At 40.4% G+C, this 18864-nt stretch overlaps 2 protein-coding genes across 12 annotated transcripts in view; both read left to right on the top strand.

The window, feature by feature from the left end:
* LOC105053584 (uncharacterized alpha-1,2-galactosyltransferase C1289.13c) overlaps positions 1–7843 on the top strand; it is a 17923-nt gene extending 10080 nt beyond the window's left edge. For both annotated transcript variants that reach the window (XM_010934805.4, XM_010934804.4), the window contains 2 exons: positions 7110–7370; positions 7505–7843. In XM_010934805.4, the coding sequence (XP_010933107.1) occupies positions 7110–7370; positions 7505–7608 (365 nt within the window). In that variant the 3' untranslated portion in view covers positions 7609–7843. The remainder of the gene's footprint in view (positions 1–7109; positions 7371–7504) is intronic.
* Positions 7844–8455: 612 nt separating this feature from the next.
* LOC105053583 (uncharacterized) lies at positions 8456–16190 on the top strand. 10 transcript variants are annotated; one of them, XM_073246240.1, is made up of 10 exons: positions 8456–8999; positions 9400–9483; positions 9577–9621; positions 9739–9781; positions 10501–10553; positions 10687–10809; positions 12209–12321; positions 12447–12476; positions 12562–12629; positions 15594–16190. In XM_073246240.1, the coding sequence occupies exons 1-9, from the start codon at positions 8973–8975 to the stop codon at positions 12617–12619; spliced, it is 576 nt and encodes a 191-aa protein (XP_073102341.1). In that variant the 5' UTR covers positions 8456–8972; the 3' UTR covers positions 12620–12629; positions 15594–16190. The 10 variants fall into 10 exon arrangements, 9 of the variants coding, with proteins under 9 accessions (XP_073102341.1, XP_073102338.1, XP_073102339.1 ...); XM_073246237.1 differs by having other exon boundaries at positions 14952–16190; XM_073246238.1 differs by having other exon boundaries at positions 8460–8999; positions 15562–16190.
* The last annotated feature ends 2674 nt before the right edge of the window (positions 16191–18864 follow it).

Genomic DNA, 18864 nt, shown 5'->3' with positions numbered 1-18864 from the left:
AAATGTCTAGAAAATGGAAAAGAGCGATAACGAAGGGCGAAAGCGGAAGCCAGAGCCCAGCGCGGAAGGCCTCCTGGTACAGGCAGAAACGGCCAGGTGGGGGGGTGCTGGCCCGGTCGACGGGATCGGGAAGCTCCAGATCGTAATCCGGAGGAACTCCATACTGAACCTTTATCAGTAAAAGTTCATCCGGAGTCAGAGAACAGGGAATGGCATCCGGCGCAAAAATCGGACGAGGCCCAGCCCTAGATGTGGGTTCATCTACAACATGAGGGTTCTGGGGGACTGAGGCAGACGAGCTCCTGGAACCGCTAGAGGCGGAGGTGCCAGAAGACATTTCAAGCAAGAACCCTAAAAAATCCCGAAGAGATCAAGCGAAATCAGAGCCGAAAGGTTCGTGGGAGACCTAACAAGAAGAATGCTGCAGAAGGAAAATGGAGGAGAAGGGGCACCTAGATGGCAAGAGAAGGAACGAAAGTTCCGGGACTAACCTAAGTCGCTCCGAAGGATGCAGAGGCGCAGGGACAGGGATGACTCGAAGAACACCTAGGGCCAGAGCGGACACCAAGGAAGGTCAGAGCTCTCGGAGAGAAGGCGGGCACCAACAGGACTTTCAGGCGGAATGAAACCCCTGAAGGCGGAAAGGTGGGTTTAAATAGACCCTGGGATCCGGCGCTATAATGATCGCGGATCTCCCCAGGCCGACCCATGTTCGCCACGTGTTCCACTCGCCTCAGCAGGCGGCCAAAAGCGGCTGACAGCTGACAAAGCCATTACTGCGCCGTACCTGGGACAACGCTCTAGCGAGAATTCCGAAAGGTCTCTTCGGATCGCCCCGATTTGAAAAGACTCCAGCACGCGCGCATTAAATGCCTGGATTTTCGAGGGCGGTCGTGCACAGGATTCAAGGGGGCAACTTCGGCTGTAAAAATTTCTCTGTCTTCCTTCATTCGAAACTCGAACTCGGAAGTAGGGGGACTGATGTTGGGTATAAAATACCCCAGCCGAAGTTCATGTCAGGAGTGACCCTCCGGGGATTTTACCGATGTCCGACCTTCGACGACATCTTTCCGAACCTCTCCGGCGGCCGAGCCTCCGCAACGTTCCCGAGTTCTGCCGATGGATAAACCCCCATCAGTGTCGGCCGGGTTCTCCGCGACGGACGGACTCCATCCAAGTTTCTGCAGCGGTCGACCGCCTTCTAGACTTCATCCGGGCTCCTACGGGAGCCGGACTTCTTCTCCAAATGCAGGTAGACTTCATCCGAGCTCCTACGGGAGCCAGACTTCTTTTTCAACTGCAGGTAGACTTCATCCGGGTTCCTACGGGAGTCGGACTTCTTCTCCAACTGCAGGTGGACTTCATCCGGCTCCTACGGGAGCCGGACTTCTTCTCCAACTGCAGGTAGACTTCATCCGAGCTCCTACGGGAGTCGGACTTCTTCTCCAACTGCAGGTAGACTTCATCCGAGCTCCTACGGGAGCCGGACTTCTTCTCCAACTGCAGGTAGACTTCATCCGGGCTCTACGGGAGTCGGACTTCTTCTTCAACTGCAGGTAGACTTCATCCGGACTCCTACGGGAGCCGGACTTCTTCTCCAACTGCAGGTAGACTTCATCCGAGCTCCTACGGGAGCCGGACTTCTTCTCCAACTGCAGGTAGACTTCATCCGAGCTCTTACGGGAGCCGGACTTCTTCTCCAACTGCAGGTAGATTTCATCCGGGCTCCTACGGGAGTCGGACTTCTTCTCCAACTGCAGGTGGACTTCATCCGGACTCCTACGGAAGCCGGACTTCTTCTCCAACTGCAGGTAGACTTCATCCGAGCTCCTACGGGAGTCGGACTTCTTCTCCAACTGCAGATAGACTTCATCCGGGCTCCTACGGGAGCCGGACTTCTTCTCCAACTGTAGGTAGACTTCATCCGGGCTCCTACGGGAGCCGGACTTCTTCTCCAACTGCAGGTAGACTTCATCCGGGCTCCTACGGGAGCCGGACTTCTTCTCCAACTGCAGGTAGACTTCATCCGAGCTCCTATGGGAGCCGGACTTAGACTTCATCCGGGCTCCTACGGGAGTCGGACTTCTTCTCCAACTGCAGGTGGACTTCATCCGGGCTCCTACGGGAGCCGGACTTCTTCTCCAACTGCAGGTGGACTTCATCCGAGCTCCTACGGGAGCCGGACTTCTTCTCCAACTGCAGGTAGACTTCATCCGGGCTCCTACGGGAGTCGGACTTCTTCTCCAACTGCAGGTGGACTTCATCCGAGATCCTACGGGAGCCGGACTTCCGTCCTGAACTCCTGTTGCAGGTAGACCTCATCGAACTCCTACAAGGGCCGGACTTCGAGCTTCTACTGCAAGCGATCTACCCCGAGCTTCTACTGCAAGTGATCTACTCGAGCTTCTACTGCAAGCGACCTACTCCGAGCTTCTACTGCAGGCTTCGACTGAGCTTCCTCAACAAATGATCCCCATCCAGACTTCTACGGAGATCGAACTCCGACCGAACTTCTGTAGCGGACAGATTCCGGACGAACTCCTACGATACATGGACTCCAGCAGCCGGATCCCTCCAACGGATGAACCTCTCCAGCGCCATCCGACACCCACTGCCGGTCGATCCTCTGTCGAATTCTGCGTGAAACCGAACTTCGTCTACGGAAAGCCTCTGACCGAGCTCCTACAGCAAATGGCCCTCGCCTGCAGTATTAACGCCCAAAGCACCCAACGGTAGAAGGCTCGCCAGCAACATCCGAGCTCCTCTCAGATGGATAGCTGCCTCTCTCCGTCAGACACCCCAACCGAGCTTCGGCCGACAGGCGTGGACTCCTTGGCGGGCCACAGTAATGGTCACGACTCTGCTCCACTTCCTGCGGCCACAGTAATGTCCACGACTCTGCTCCACTTCCTGCGACGGATTCCGCGCGGCTCCACCACTCTCTGGCAAGTCGCGACAACGGATACTGATCCACTCCCCGCAACAGGCTCCACGTGGCAGGCCACGGTGATAGCCACGACTCCACTCCACTACTCTTCTTAACAAACTCCTCCTGGTCCTGAGCAGCCCACTACCAGGCGGTTACAAACGTCGCTGTCAGTCTGTTGCACCCTCTGCCTATAAAAAGGGGACCCCAGATACGTTATTCTCTAAGCTCTAATTTCTATCTCAAAACTCTGCTAAAATTTTCGTTCGAGCACTCCATTCTTGTTGAAGCAGAGAACTGACTTGAGCGTCGGAGGGTCTTGCCGGAGCACCCCAACTCCGGTTTAGACTTTCTTTGCAGGTCCCGGCGGCGACCGCGACTCCCTCGACTCCAACTTCTCCGACGCCGGCGGATTTTTGCACCAACAAGATGGTTAGATTTAAATTAACATATCAAAGATTGACAAATCAGAGTTGAGACAATTAAACTCAAAAATAGTAGGACTCCTAACAAACTTTGAACGATCAAAGGTTGATTCGTCTAAGTTTGATCCATCAATGTGATTAACGTGCAGAAGGACTCCTTCCAAGAGTTGGTGCCACCCATCTTTCCTCATGCCAAAATATTTCTCATGCTTGCTTTTGTTTGTGCACACAAGATTTCACGCGTCAAGTTGTTGGATACCCCAAGGGATAAGCACCTAAAGGGTTTGGGCATTCCAAGAGTCCTTGTATAACTCTTGTATTGGTCAAAGGGTTTGACATGTCAAAAACTTGTTGTGCTAGGACTGTAACTTGAAGGAGTTCAAAATTATAAAGGAGGAATAAGATCTCACGCCTCTCTCCAAGAGATCACGCCAAGATACCTCACGCCCAAGGGTGTGCGCACAAGATATCTCACGCCCCTAATTTCTCTCATGTGAAAGTGGTTTCACACCCCAAGGCGTCTCACGTGAAAGAGTTCATGCTCAAGAGGCTTTGACGCCCAAAATGGGCGAGGCGCACATAATCCTTCATGTCTCATCCCAACCCTGACGTGAAAAGGGTTTCATGCCGAAGGGTGGGTGCACGCCGAAGGGAATAAAGGGGCTACAGGATTTTCTTGAGAAGAAAATCAAGAAAAGCTGAGAAAGTCCCTGATCTGTTCCTGTGTAAGGCGTGATCTGCGAAGAGGAGGAAGGTTGAAATTCTTGAGAAAGATTTTTCAGCAATTAAGGAAAGAAAACTGCCATCAGAAGAAGGATCTCTACAAGGGAACTAGCATCCCGATGAGATCAGATATTTTTGATTAGATTATAGCCTCGTGTAGATACCTGTCGAGGTCGGACGCTTGTGTGGTTTCAAAAGGACCAAGAAAGACATCCACGATCATTAGATTGCAGTATAAATCTGCCTGCGCAAAGGTAGAGATTTGATATTCCTTTTTAATCTTAATCTTAAAACTATGAGGGATCCAGCCCATCCAGGTTGATTCGAGATGAAATCTTGCATGATTAATCTAAAAGTTATCTTTTTATTCTTTCGCTGCCAGTCAATCACAACAATTCTAACAGTTTCAAGAAAACATTTTACCAAGCAAAATTTTCATTGCCAAGCAACCTTTGCTCCAAAATGAAGGTATTATGTTAGAAAAATGAAAAAGAAGAAGAAATTGCTTCTTAGCCTTGTATCTTTTAGTGTCATTTATGAGGGTCATGAATTAGTTGTCTAAGTTGATCTTAGGACATTTCTATGTTACACTAGCAGGCAGTCTTGCTTTTCTTCCCAGGGTTGTCAATAATCTGAAAGATGGACATTTTAACAAGCCATATTCCTATAATGCAATCAACTTGTAGATTGGGAGAGACACAGGTCGGATTGCATCCTAATCTGGTTATAGATATGCAGTTGGTCAATGCAGGTTGAGTCAGGCTAGTGGATTAGGCTCAAATTTTTATAATCTGATATCTTGGAATCTCAACAGGATTTCAAGATAATCTAAGATATCAGCCAAGATGAAGGCCTTGGAGCTCTTAAATTATTATTTACAATTTTGACAAACTACCTAGTTGGCTGAACAGTTATCATTTTAGTCATTGATTTGGATATTTGCTGATTTGCTAAAGAATATTTCTTTCAGTGCTCTGGAGACATTTTGTGGGCCTTTTATTATGACCAAGCCATTTCACCCACTCCCTTACTGTCCCAATACTCAAGCTAAGGGTAGTCTATGAAGGTATGATATCCACTATCATGCCTTGGAAGTTAACTTTGGCTTGATGGGGACTCCAACTCTCTCATGGTGATTCACTAGGTTATTATTAGTTGGCTATCAATGGTCCTGGTTATTGCTAGGCTGATCATTTGTCCTATATCGGGTCCTGTTTATTGGTGGTTCTTAGGGTTCCTATATAAAAGACATATGGGCCTAGCTGAACCTGAATCCACATCAAATATATCCCATGCTCATTGTGATGGCAAGGGGCAGCTGATTGGATTGCAAATTTTGGTACTTATGCTATCGAGCAACATTATACCTAGTTATAGTCTCTTCAGAGACATCCAACATATAGAATGATGAACATCATCAAGGATAACTAGTACAAATCAAGAAACATCCTTTCTTTTGAAAAATACTTCAGGTGGCTTATCACCTTTGTTTCAGAAAAAAGGAGAAAAAAATGGATACCATTCATGAATGTAAAGAAGGCTTATGGAAAATTTGTATCATCCAACTGGCACTGGAATTCTGCCACACCTCGAAACAAACCAATGTCTAATAACATGAGTAAAATTTCCAGTCTAGCTATTGAATATTCATGCATGGAATAACTCTAGTTGTAGGGAGTTGTTACAATTGGATAGATGGTAAACTTTGATTAGTTTTTGAGAATTGTAAATTTTTAACCTGATCTACATCCTTTTTTTTAGATAATACCTAGATTCTTTGCTGCACATGTAAAATTTGGCATGTATTCAAATAGTAGGAATTCCTACCTATGAATTAGCTTGTTTTTTTTGTTTTTTCTAAAAAGTAATGGTGGGAGCAGCATCTATTAAAACTTGCTTAAAGAAACAGAACCACCAAGTTCAAACCCAGACCAGGATCTGTACAGGGGAAGGGTTGCAACTACTGGCCTATAGTATAGTCAAAGGAAATTCCTAGAATTTAAGTTATACAAGATTCAATGCCATGTTGATGAGGTCATGTGTCTCATTTTCCTTCTATAAATGCACTTGTTTCATTTCCAGTGGTACAACTCACATCCTTTCCTCTGTATTCTATTCTTCTTTTTTTGATGACAAGTACAACCTTCTTAATTAACTCTTTAGAGACACGACAGAAATATGCAGACTAAATAAATGCTGTGTTCAATAAATGTGATCACAACTATCTGCTAGCTACTCCTTTTGCATAGCTTCATGAATCATGTCCAATGTATTTGTGCTGGCCCATGCATTGTTGCATCAATCGAAAAAGAATAATGTTACAATGCCCAATTTTATTATCAATATATATATATATATATATATATGCCATGAGAGAATTGATGCTTTGTGTTACAGTCCTATTGTGAATCACATTGATCCATGAATAGGACCAATCTTTCATGACTTTGTGGCATGCCAATTTTGAAAAGGAAGCAATATGTGGTGCTAGGTTAGGCTCTTTAATATTATTTTAGTTTTCTTTGAAAATATGCCATGGAAGCCACCATCAGTATCTGAATCCTGAACTACTCCCAGGTGAAACTTTTTCTTGCCAACCTTGCTTGCTCGATAGCTATGGGCCATAGAATTATTTGAAAGAAAATAAATAAAAAAGGTCTTTGGCAACATTTGCTTTGGTTGCGAAGCATATCGCCAAACAGCTTTTGCAAAACAAACATGAACTGGTGAATTTTCCTTATGCAAGCATAACTATTTCAAGAAAAATAAACATAAAGATAACTTTGACTGTCCTTCTTTCTTCCCAAATTTGATGAACAAAAATATCCTCAAAAATAATCTAACACGCATAACTTTTGGTTAGATTCTATTTTTTTTCCTTACACCCAAACAAAATTCAATCTTTTTCTTTATTAAGTGAATGCTCAAACAACCAAAACAAAAGGTCATGATTAGCACAGAATTATTACAAAGAGAGCTATTCTGTTTACTTCAGTCTCACCATCTGACTCTTCCTTTGCTGCTGGCCTTTGAAGGAGTCTTCTTCTTCCGGCGATCAGAGTGGAGTGAGAAGTTTCTGGACACATGGTGGAATCAGACATCGTTTGTGCGCTTTGGCTCAACGTTAAGTGGCGACAACGCTGCAATGAAGCACCTAATTGATAGCCTTCCATCCAAGGAACTGGGAGACCATGTCCGGGTATCACCAATGCAGTGCCTCTTCAACTCCTATCCCTGGTTTCCCACTTGGAAGAATGCCTACCGTCTAATCTCCTCCCCTTTAACAACTTGGAGAGGTCCTCACAACTAGCCTTCTCACTTCTTGGAATGTAACATTTACTTCTTGCCTTCATCACATCAGCTGTGGTGCCTGGTTAACTACTTAGAGCCATTTGATCTGATTTGAACGATGTTGGTTGTTTGGTTTCAGGGGCCTACTCTGATGGGGACTTTATGGTGCACCTCGCAGGCTTGGATGAGAAGAAGAAATGGATAGCCAAGATACTGAGGGAATTGAGAGAAGCTGGAAGGTGATTAAATTTGGACAGAATCATAGAAGGCAGCTTTTGCGCCGAGATCTCCGGACTCGGTTCAGAACATAAACCATTTTTCTTTCAACCATTCATCGAGCAATCATAACGATCAAACCCTGTCATTCTGCTGATGCTGTATCCTCTTGTATAACTACTTTGTATGACTGTATCTATACCATTACATAATGTAAAAGCTACGTCTAGCTTTACATGGCAACCAAATTCATTCTATCTCATTTTAGGTGCAAAGAAAATTTCATCACTTAGGTGAAACAAGACCAAGCATTTCTGAGCACATAATTACACTTCTGTACTGGTTTAACTCTGCTGCAGGGAAAAAGGAAGAATAAGACTAGTTCAGCTGAGAGTTGCAAACAAAAACTACAGTTATCCTACTGTCTATATATGTATATATATTTTAAATTTAGATAGAGAATCATAATCATTTATGCCGCCTCTCATGTGCATTGTGCAAGCAACCTCTGCACCATCAGAAGTGACCGGCCCCAAGTGTACAGGTCTGTATACTGTATTTTAGCTACAGTGTTTGGGAGTCTTATACAACTGGGGCTTTCATGAGAGACTCAAATGGCCATCGTTTGCGCTACAAATAACTTGCATTCAAACAGAGTACTACCTGCAATTGATTTTCACCAAGCCCAGTAATGGGCGAATACACTAAACATGACTCATTGAACTTTGTAATAATTGGTTTTGCGACTTCTTTTCACAAGCTCCCCCTACTGGTCCCTATCCTCTCTTGTGTTCTCTTCAATGACAAATAAGTTTTACGATGTCTTTCTTATTTTTTAATGATATTTTGTTGATTTTACGATGTCTTTTTATTATTTATGATATTTTGGTCAAACATGAGCAAAATAGAGTCAAAGATGGCATTTCGAAAGAGGAAGATATTTTTGTTAAAAAAAATTTAAAAAAAAAAATTGAGCTGTATTGAATCTTTTTGATATTGAAAATATTCGTTATTAATTACGTTACGTGGTGCAATCCAATGAAATAGTGCGCTCTACCTCATTTTTTTCTCCATCAGGAGCCGTGACAAAGAATTTTACTAGTTTCCACAATGCCTATTTCAACATAATCCAACCCAAAGTTTTCAGACTTTTTAAAGGTCTAAATAACATGATCCAATGCATGTTTCAATAACTTGTCTCATAGTGCAACGCATATGGACTAATTCCTACTCCGGATGGCCTGTTCTGGACCAAGATCTCCTGATCCAGCCTTGCCCATTTAAACCCAGCCATCAAACCCTCCCCAATTTAAACCCACAATTCCCAACATTCCGACGTCTCTCTCCGTGTGCTGCTCGAGGAGAAGCCCAAGAACCCTAAAGGCCCTCAAATGGCGGAGATGGAGGAAGGAGCAAAGGTACCATGACTCCTCCAAGACTCCAAGATCGATCATGTTCCGAACTTTCTCCTTGTTTCCGCTTCCTCTATCTTTCCTCCATCCCTTGGTTCTTCGGTGTCATTCTTTCTTTTCCTTTGGCTGGGTTTCCCGCGTGAAGGAGAGAAAAAAAAGGTGGGGCGAGAAGAACCAAGTGAAGTGAAGGATGAGTTATTGGTGTGTATTGTTTTGATTCTCTGATTGGATCATTTCTCTAATTACTATCGTGCTATTTTAATTAAGCATTTCGTTGTTCCTTTGTAATTTTCCAGTATAATCGACTTTGTTCCATTGGGTTTAAACAGTTTGATGTTTAGGTAACTAGGTTAATGGGAATGTTTGGTTTACTCGGCTTCATTGGGTTTGCCCTTCTTGATTGCAGAAAAGGGAGGAGGAACCAATTAATTGCTATCGGGCTGGATTTTTGGCGTTCAATTCCCGTGCTACAATGTCTGTCTTTTTGCAGGTTGTAGTTTATTTCTTGGTTTTAAGATTCTGTCTGATGCTTTGCAAATGGCTTGTTTAATTCGATATAAAGTTTTTTGATATGATGGAATAGGAGATCGTGGGACTTCACATGAAGATGGTAACTGAAACTCTCATTGTGGTCCCTAAATATCTCGCTAATGAAGTTTTATTCTCTGTTTTTGAAACGTTTATCTGATTCTCTGCATCATGGTTAATGTGGTATGAAAATTGAAATAACTCTTGCTGTTTACAGAACGTTGCAGCTAACGGTGAAACAAGGCAGAAATTTGTTGACTGTAAGCTCTCACTTCTGTATATACTATGAATAATGGTCTCCTTGATATGATGAGAACATTTATGTGATAAAATGCCATAGAATGTATTTATGGAAGGTTCTTCTCTCACGTTTAATGTTGCTGCGCAACTGCTTACTGGAAGCCTTGATTTTATTTCTTGAGAAACTTCTAAGGTGTCGTGTGAAAGCTATTGTTCTTCTTCATATATTTTCTTAGTAGAATATCCAGGTGCTCTAATTTTTGCTAAATGATTCCTTTTAAATTCTAAGACATCTTTCCGGTACTTTTAACCATTCTATCTGAACTGTAAGCCATTGTTCCTTTGGTTGGCATCGCTTTCCTCATCATGTGTGCTGGGAGAGTTTCAGTGTTGAATCTGGAAGGTGAGATTCCAACTGTTTGACAATGGGAGAAAAGATATTACCATTCCTGTTCTTAAGCTTACAAAATTTATGGGATAGCAATTTTCTTAATTACAGAAACTACTGTACAGTCTATCTTGATTTGTTTTTCTTCTTTAATAATTATTTGGAAAACAAATACGTGAATTTATCCTCAGTTTTTACCAAATCATGCATACTCTTCAGTCTGCATCAATCTTGTTTTCTGAGTGTGAGATTTCTGATACTGATAATTAATTTCAGTGAGGAATATGATTTCCATATTTTCGCATAGTCAACTCATGATTTTCATTGTGATTGTTTACTCCCATGTTCCAGCCCATTCTCTGAAGTTCTTGGTCCCCCTGATGCTGTTCGAAAGCAAAATCAAGGTGTTTGACAATGTTCATGCAATTGCTCTCTCAGTTATTGCCAAATTATATGCCATGTGTTTTGTCTTTTGATATGTTCACTTATGGTTCACATCGTAATACTGAAGCATGGAAATAGTGATCTTGTTTGAAGGGTGGAGAGCCGAGTATCATCCAGTGGGCCACTGAGAGCAACATGGTGGACCTGCGTCGCACCATCGTAGAGACAGGAAGTGAGCTTAATAAATGTGGCAATTCCAATTTTCCATACGAACAAGCTAAAATTTCTTTCTCATCTTCTTCTATTTTATGCTGAACATTCATTTTTAGTATACTTTCCTCTGTGTTTGTCTATTATACTGTTATAAACATCATCCTTCTTTTTTCTTCTTTATGTCCTAAGAGTTGTATTTGATATATTTATATACCTCCGAGTGATATCTCATCCTTTGTATCATAGATCACTGATGGCTAAGATGAAGATTATGGTAAAAAAGAAGATATGGGATTCTGTTATCTGTTGATGTAATGCAGAATTCCAGCCAAACTATCACTGATTTGATCATTTATCTTGTATAATTACTTTATATCCAAATATTTCTATAAATTTGGACCCACATTCCTGCTATGGATCATTCTGTCATCTTAAATTGTAGTTAACTTCTTGATAGAACTATGATGTACATATGAGAATGAACTCCTAAGACTACCGTCTTGTTCCATCTCAGTCCAATTATTTTCCTTGTGTATGTTGTATGTCTTATGTTCTGTGGTGTTTTTGTGCATCACACAATCTTAGTTTCATACGAGCGCAAGAATTTGAAAAACTTGCAGAGAAAGCAGATGTAGCATCTAAAGGTAACAATTCCCAAAGAAGGATCTGTCAAAGTGACCTCATATAGTGTTGGTTAAGGCTTGATGATTATTATGATTATGTTATACATAGCATATTTATTTATTTATTTAACAATAAAAGTTGCAAAGGTTATCAAGTTGAACTAGAAGGTCTCACATTCTTGCTGTTTTATGCAAGCCAATTGGTGACTTTGTTTCCTTTCTTCTGAAGGCAAGATATATTTAAACTGTTGGAGCCTTGTAGCAGATTCCAGATCATTCCTCTTCTTGAAATTTGAATTCATTTTGGATACAGTTACCCGAAAGCAGATGGCTTTAGTGTATTAGCACTGGCAATGGTGTTAAGTCCATTTTAAAATTTTCCAACATTCTGAAATTTCATGGTTGAATCTTTAGTGAATTAGAAATAGTGAGGATGATTCCACTTCAATCTTTTAACCTGTGAAATTGTAAATAAATCTGAGAGGATTGATAGTTAATAAAGTAAATGCTGCAAGAGAAATTATGTTCTTCAGGCAGTTGTTCAGGTGTTGAAACAAGCTGAATATCCTATTCTTTTCTAAGTAGCTGACATGTTAAGCAACTACGTCAAATTTCGGGGTGATGTGACATCATTAATACTGGCCCATACTGAAATCAATAGTCATATTAACTCGTAGGGCACTAACTACTCTATTTAATGAATGTTGGTGAATGCATGCACTTACAAAATAAATGGAACTCATAGGGCACTAACTATTCTATTCACTGAATTTTGGTGCATGCATGCACTTACAAAATACTGTTGTTGTTGTTAAAACTGCAGATTTTGATTGTTTCAGATTGCAATGCACATCCTTGAAGCTATACTTCAAGATGAGTTTGTGATGTCTTTTGTCTGCACTCCCATTTGTGATCATCTACTCAAAGGATTGATGAAACATGGGACAAACAGGTATTCTACCGACTTCCTAGTTGACATGTGGGAATATCCTTTTCTTGTTATGTGGCTTTTATGAAGTTCACTCTTCTGGCTGTTGACCAAGACTTTTCTCCTTGCCTCCTCTTCTATATCATCAGATGGTACATTATTCTTTGCAAACGTGATAGGTAAGTTACCTGGGCATTGGATTAATGATCTACCAGTAGTCAAGTTTCTGCTTTCTGTGAAATCATTGGTTGTTTATGTTTCCAGGGGATGCCATTGTGATGAACAGTTTCCCAGATGCTATGACAAATGGTTGTTATCATGAAGTGACCCAGGTATCTTGCCTTAAGCTTGCACTGGTAGTTAGATGTGTATTCATGAGGGAGGCAAAAAAGATATCTGCTTTGTGAAACTGTAAGAGTTGTCAGAAGTCAGGAACCTGATTCATCAGCTTCTCAAGAAGTAGAACATTCAATATCGAGAAATCCATTTCTTTACATTGAAAGAGAAAATGCTAAAATTGGGTCTTTGCATATATGATTCGGTTCTCACTTACGTGATGGTGCCGAAACCTATTGAGCATGATCAAGTAACCCTCTTGAATTGTGACATTCTTTATGACATTTTCAATGTCTCACAGTCTTATTTGTTCTTGACACCTTGTAAATTTTTTTGGCTCATTTGGATCTCTTTTTAGCTTTTTTTGGTCTGCTAGAGGACCCTAAGTACATAAGAAGGGATGAGAGTGGCATGCCAATTTCCACACACTCATCTTAGTCTAACATCGGTGAATTATCTCTTGATATATGGCCAAGTAAATCTTCTTGGTATAAGAAGGGTGGATGTTGTCCTTTGGTTGCAGCATGTTCTTAATAATATCTGCTACATCATGTTTGCAAGGAAATTCAATGAGATCCCAAATTGTACATGTGCAATTTCTTCTAGTCAAGTCAATTACATGTTTTTCATAGCCATTGTCTACCGTATAATTTAACATTCCTATAGGTGTGGCACAACAATTCCACTTCAATTTTAGCATCTTTAGTTTGTCTTGAATATTGGGACATATTGGTCCCACATTACTTCTCCATACCAAGTTTTTTTATATCAGTTCTCTTCATCAACCAACTCTAATCCATTCTAACATAGACAATATAGGCAGATATTTAGTATCCAGGGTTATAGTATTGAATGACTCATTTAGGTTATTGAAGAGAGTTTGTGTTGGCCTTATGGCTAACATTGGCTGGACCATTTGGTTGGGGGAATCTTCTTAAGCCACTACCATGCTTTCTCATTCCGATATCTTGATATATCCCATCCTCCCCTCGAATTCTTGAGCAATAGTTGATTAAGTTGCCTTCCATATGGCATCTGTTGACTCCTTGAACAATGTTCTAAAATTACCATACATATCCGTCATGTAGTGTCTGTGCTCCATCCCATGAAGAAGCTCTTCAATGGCGGGTACCAAATCCAAACATTATAACAAGATACATTATGTGTAAGTAAGATACAAAACATAATAAAGTAGTAAAAGAATTACACAATAATTCATAGAAAAATATATCTTTTATCTATCTGATATGAAGACCAACTCAAGCTCATAAGAATTGCCTATATCTTCACTGAAAATCGGTAAAAGCCAGCTCAAGAGTTTTTATTCTCTTGCTCTATAACAACTATGGTGGCAGGGAAGATATTATCATTACCATCTTTACTGACTGCTGAAAGTAGATGTCCTCCAAATTTTTTTTCAAAAAACATCCATTTAGATTTATGATAGGCCTACACCCAACCAAAAAATCCATCTTCTGAGCATGATACCAAAAATACATCCTCTTAAAAATTGATTGCTGACCCTCTTCACTAACTTTACATGGTAGAATGACCTGACTCCTAACATTTGTGATCATAATCATTTTAGCATAATCTCTTAGATTTGCATACTGCAACCTCTAGCTTCTTCAATAATCTCTCTAGCTTTCAACTCAGCTCGGTACACTTGGCTCCTATTGATATCCATGCCTTTATGTTTCCTTATATGAGCCTGTATAGATGGCACCTATATTTATCATTATTCTTGTACTCATCTAAGTACTTAGCCATATAGTGTGACTTAACTAGGGTGTTGGAAAATATTCTTCCACATGTGCAAACTGGATCGAAAGTTTTAATTTGGAATTTGAGCTCATCTCTTAACTTAGAAGCAGTTTGTGGGAAAAATATAGCTGAATGAAAACTTAGAACTAGAGGACTATATCCCACCTTGTTACACCACGAAGGTTTTCTTGGCCACATATCAAGAGATAATTTACTCAATGCTAGATCAAGATGAGTGGATTAAAACTGACCTGCCTGCTTCTATCCCTTCTTTTGTATATAGACCTTCTGGTACATCAAAGAAACTAAAAAGAAAAGATCCAGATGAGTCAAGGAATGCTTAAAAGATTTTAAGAATGAATAGGACTATGAGATATAGCAACTGTCGTTGAGAAGGATACAATTCAAGATGGTATAAAGCCAGTGTAACTGAAGAAACAGTTTGGCAAAGAGGGATGAGTATTCAAAAAGATAAAGTGGTAAGTTAACTAGAATTATAATTTTTTTTTCACTTGTATCATGTTGGTTTTTTTGCAAATACGAGGTGCATTCAGAAAAGCAAAAGAACCTAGGATAACTTCTCAGTCAGCATCTTCCTCAAACACTATTAGAGCAAATAAAGCATTCCCACCCTTAGACACCATACAAAAGAAGAGTACAGGCCCTAACCCTGATAAGGACAGGCCACTCCTTCTTTCAAGGTATAATCATTCTCATAAATGAAATATACAAATAAAAGTAGAAATTGTATTTGCAAATAAAACTATCTCATTGCAATTAATGTTGCCACCTCCAAGAGTGTATGGAACGGTGACATGGTTCAAATCACAATGGGGATCATAAGGATTTCAGGTGAATAACTACTATTATATTGGTGTATTACTATTTGATACCTTATAGCAATCTTACCATTGTGCCAAAGTTTACCTTCCTGTGCTGGCACTAAGAGGTGTTCATTAGTAAATATACCCATGATGATGGGCAACAGCAGTTGATTCTAATGTCCTTTGGCAAGATATGTCACAATTTGAAATGCTTTGATTTAGTCTTGCTATGTGAACACTTTGTTCTTTGGCTGTGCATATAATGTATGATGCAAAAGCCAATAGTGTATATACTAATCCTTCTGTTTTTGTTGTTTCACACGTCTTTAAATCATACAAGAGGTATCTTCATCTTTTTTTATTTAAATGGAGGAGCTAATCCTCAGACTATGCTGGAGCCTACAAGTATGAATAGGGGAACAGCTACTGCAACTGCTGGGGGTGATGTTAGTGGCAGCGGCAGAGGATCTGGTGGAGGTAGAGGTGTAGCCAGAGGTGGTTCAAGCATAGGTTCTGGTGGGGGAGGCTTAGGCACATGTTCAAGAGGAAGTTCAAGCATAGGTGATTCAAGCGCAAGTTAAGGATGAGGTTCAAGCATAGATTCAGAAGCGGTTCAAGCACTACTTTAAGAAGAGTGATGCAGAGCAAGCCTTATTCAGAACCTACATGCACCGTCGATTTGGACATATGCCGGGCATTTGGCTTAATGAGCCCGCACCAGAGTTTTAAAGTGAATTTGAGTTTCGTTTAGATATTTTTAGACTTTTCTATTTTAATTAATTATTATGTAGATGAGGTCAAATTAAATAGTTGTTGAGGCGTTGGCCATTTGTTCTTAGTTTTTTGTTAATTTGTTAGTCGACAACTTGTTCTTATCTTTTTGTTGATTTGTTAGTCGGCAATTTTATTAATAAGACATGCATATCATGTAGTGGGGGATGGTGGTTAATGAAATTTCATATTTTATGAGATGTATTCTCTTTTCTCTTCATCATTGGCATTGTTCGAAGTGAGTCCATAGGGAATGAGTCCCTTTATCTTATTCTCCTTTTTATTACTTTCGATTCAAGTTTTTTTGTGCAGAATTTGATTTCAATCCCTTAAATAATTCGAAATCTATTGAAAATTTCTCCAATGAGCGGCCTAATTCGACCTCGGCCTTCCTTTGTGTTTGGCGGCCTCTCATCTTTCTCTGTCGTTGCTACTTATCGTTGTCTCAGCGTTAGTGCTGGCAATCTCAACTTTCTAACATTTTGATAGGACGTTTTTTCTGCTGCGGATAGCAAGCAGCACTATCTGTTGGTCTGCCGTTGGGTGCTATTTGGGTTGCTGTTCCAGGACAACTATATCTTTGAGTCGACAATTTTCTCGATCAATATCTGCTGCTAGATCTGTGATTTGAAGCATCTTTTCGATCAGTTCGTTGTTGGGATTCATCGTCGACGTATACTCTGCGACATCTTCCTTGATCATTAACCTTTTACATCTTTTGTTTCTTTTTTCTTCTTCTAAAACTTCTCAATTCCTTTCTCAAGATGGCATTCCGATTGAGATGGTATTGGATTGATCAATAAGAATGGGGACGATTCATGTTCTGAGCTTGTATTTGCTGATTCTATTTGCAGATCCCTCAACGATATAACTCTCCATCTTAATTTTTTATCTTAGATTTGATTTTTGTTGGGTTTTATCGTGTCGTTTATAATTTTGTTCTGAAGTTATTCTTTTCGCATCTGTGTCAAATCCCGCTATTTGCTGTATGCAATCTGTACCTATATATTGATTTTGCATTCAAACGATCATCTTGATTTTGCATAAACTATGTTAGAGGATTTTTAAACTCTTTTCCTACATCAGATTCGGTATCAGAGCCTTAGGTTTGCATCATGACAACTAGATCAGGACTACAGTTTAGAAATCCTAATTCCAATGATCCGAATGATCTTTTAAAACAAATTTTAGAAAAACTAATTGAACTATCTATCGACATTCAGGACATCCGAGATAGGGTTACCGTCCTAGAGACAAACTTCGAAAGATTATCAAGACAAAACAATGCCATTGTAGGGGTAGATTTGCAAGGATCTGCCACACGCATCCCATAACCCTGTGATATTCAACAAATGCCACCAAGATTAAATCCACTTTTTCAAGAAAATATTATTTTTCAAGATGACATCATAAAAATGGTTAAAATTGATGCACCCAGTTTTGATGGTAAACTTGACCCAAAAGCATTCGTGGACTGGCTCATCGACATAGACCAATATTTTGATCGGTACAAAATGTCTAATAATCAACAAGTCCGTTTTGCTAAAATGAAACTCACTGGCACTGCCAAGCAATATTGGATTGGCATCAAAAGGCACTTAGAGTGGCTTAGTCAAGAGCCTATTACGTTGTGAGCTGACATGAAAGCCAAATTGAGAGAGAAGTATTTGCCATCTACGTATAAACAATAGTTATACGATCAATTGAACGATGTTCGGCAAGGTTCTCTTTCAGTTACTAATTATATGGCCAAATTTGATGAAATGAACGTCCATTGCGATACTCAAGAAGAAGAGTGGAAAATTTCATGATTCCATAACAGGTTACGCGAGGAATTGCAATACGAAATTGTACCGCATAGGCCACAACAGTTGAGCAAGCTTTCCAACTCGCCTTAGAATATGAAAAATATTTGAAGGCACCTGCTTGATGATTCGTTGGAAAATGGACTGACAAGAATACAGAAAACATTGGCATGAATTTCACTACCAATAAAATAAACAATTTTCAAAATCGACAAAATTATGATTCTAAGGGCAAGGGTTTAGCCATTAACGAAACCAAATAGGAAAAGACACAGGGTAGGTGTTATAATTGTTGCCAAATGGGTCATTACGCTTATGAATGTCCCAAGTGGAACATGCTTGTTCAGCCGGATGGTGATGATTTTGAAAACCTAGAGGAAGTCGCACACACTGCTGATGAGGTTCCTAGCGATGAAGAGGTGTTAGAATCAAACAAGGAGTTTGATGAAAATGCCACCTTACAAGTCATGCATTGTATCTTAACCCAACCTAGGAAAGAGGATGATTGGAGATGCACTGCTATTTTTCACACTTACACAAAGTGTGGGGATAAGAGTTGTAAAGTCATCGTAGACAGTGGCAGTTGCATCAATGTGATCTCTGAAGCCACAGTAGATCGCCTAAACCTAAAAACTGAACACCCTAATCCTTATAGTATTATATGGATAGACAAGACCACTATGCCCATAAAAAGGCATTGTTTGGTCTCCCTTCATTTTGCTACCTATTCCGATTAGATTTGGTGTGATGTCCTTTCGATGAATGTTGCTCGTGTGCTTTTAGGATAACCTTGGCTTTATGATCTATTTGTTACATACTACAGTCGACCTAACACCTATGTTCTTGCCCACAATGGAAAGAAAATTGTTTTGAGCCCAGCAAAACCCTCTCAACAAAAATTTTCATAAAAAAACTCTAACTTTTCAAAAGACCCAAATTCAAGTTCTATAAAAGATTTCACAAATCCTCCATCAGAAATTGCAAAAACAAAATCCCTTCACATTTTGAATAAAAGAAGATTTTATAAAGAAATTGATTTGAAAATTGTGTATGCTTTGATTGTGAAG

The sequence above is a fragment of the Elaeis guineensis genome, chromosome 11 (assembly GCF_000442705.2).
Source record: "Elaeis guineensis isolate ETL-2024a chromosome 11, EG11, whole genome shotgun sequence".
NCBI classification, from domain to species: Eukaryota; Viridiplantae; Streptophyta; class Magnoliopsida; order Arecales; family Arecaceae; genus Elaeis; species Elaeis guineensis.
This window is presented reverse-complemented; position numbering and strand designations above follow the sequence as displayed.

Bases quoted from the DNA above. Each gene is read 5' to 3' on its own strand.
- LOC105053583 (XM_073246240.1), top strand. From the start codon at position 8,973: ATGGCGGAGATGGAGGAAGGAGCAAAG. The intron at 9,000-9,399 runs GTACCATGACTC...TCTTGATTGCAG, and splicing joins AGATGGAGGAAGGAGCAAAG to AAAAGGGAGGAGGAACCAAT. The intron at 10,554-10,686 runs GTGTTTGACAAT...TCTTGTTTGAAG, and splicing joins TGTTCGAAAGCAAAATCAAG to GGTGGAGAGCCGAGTATCAT.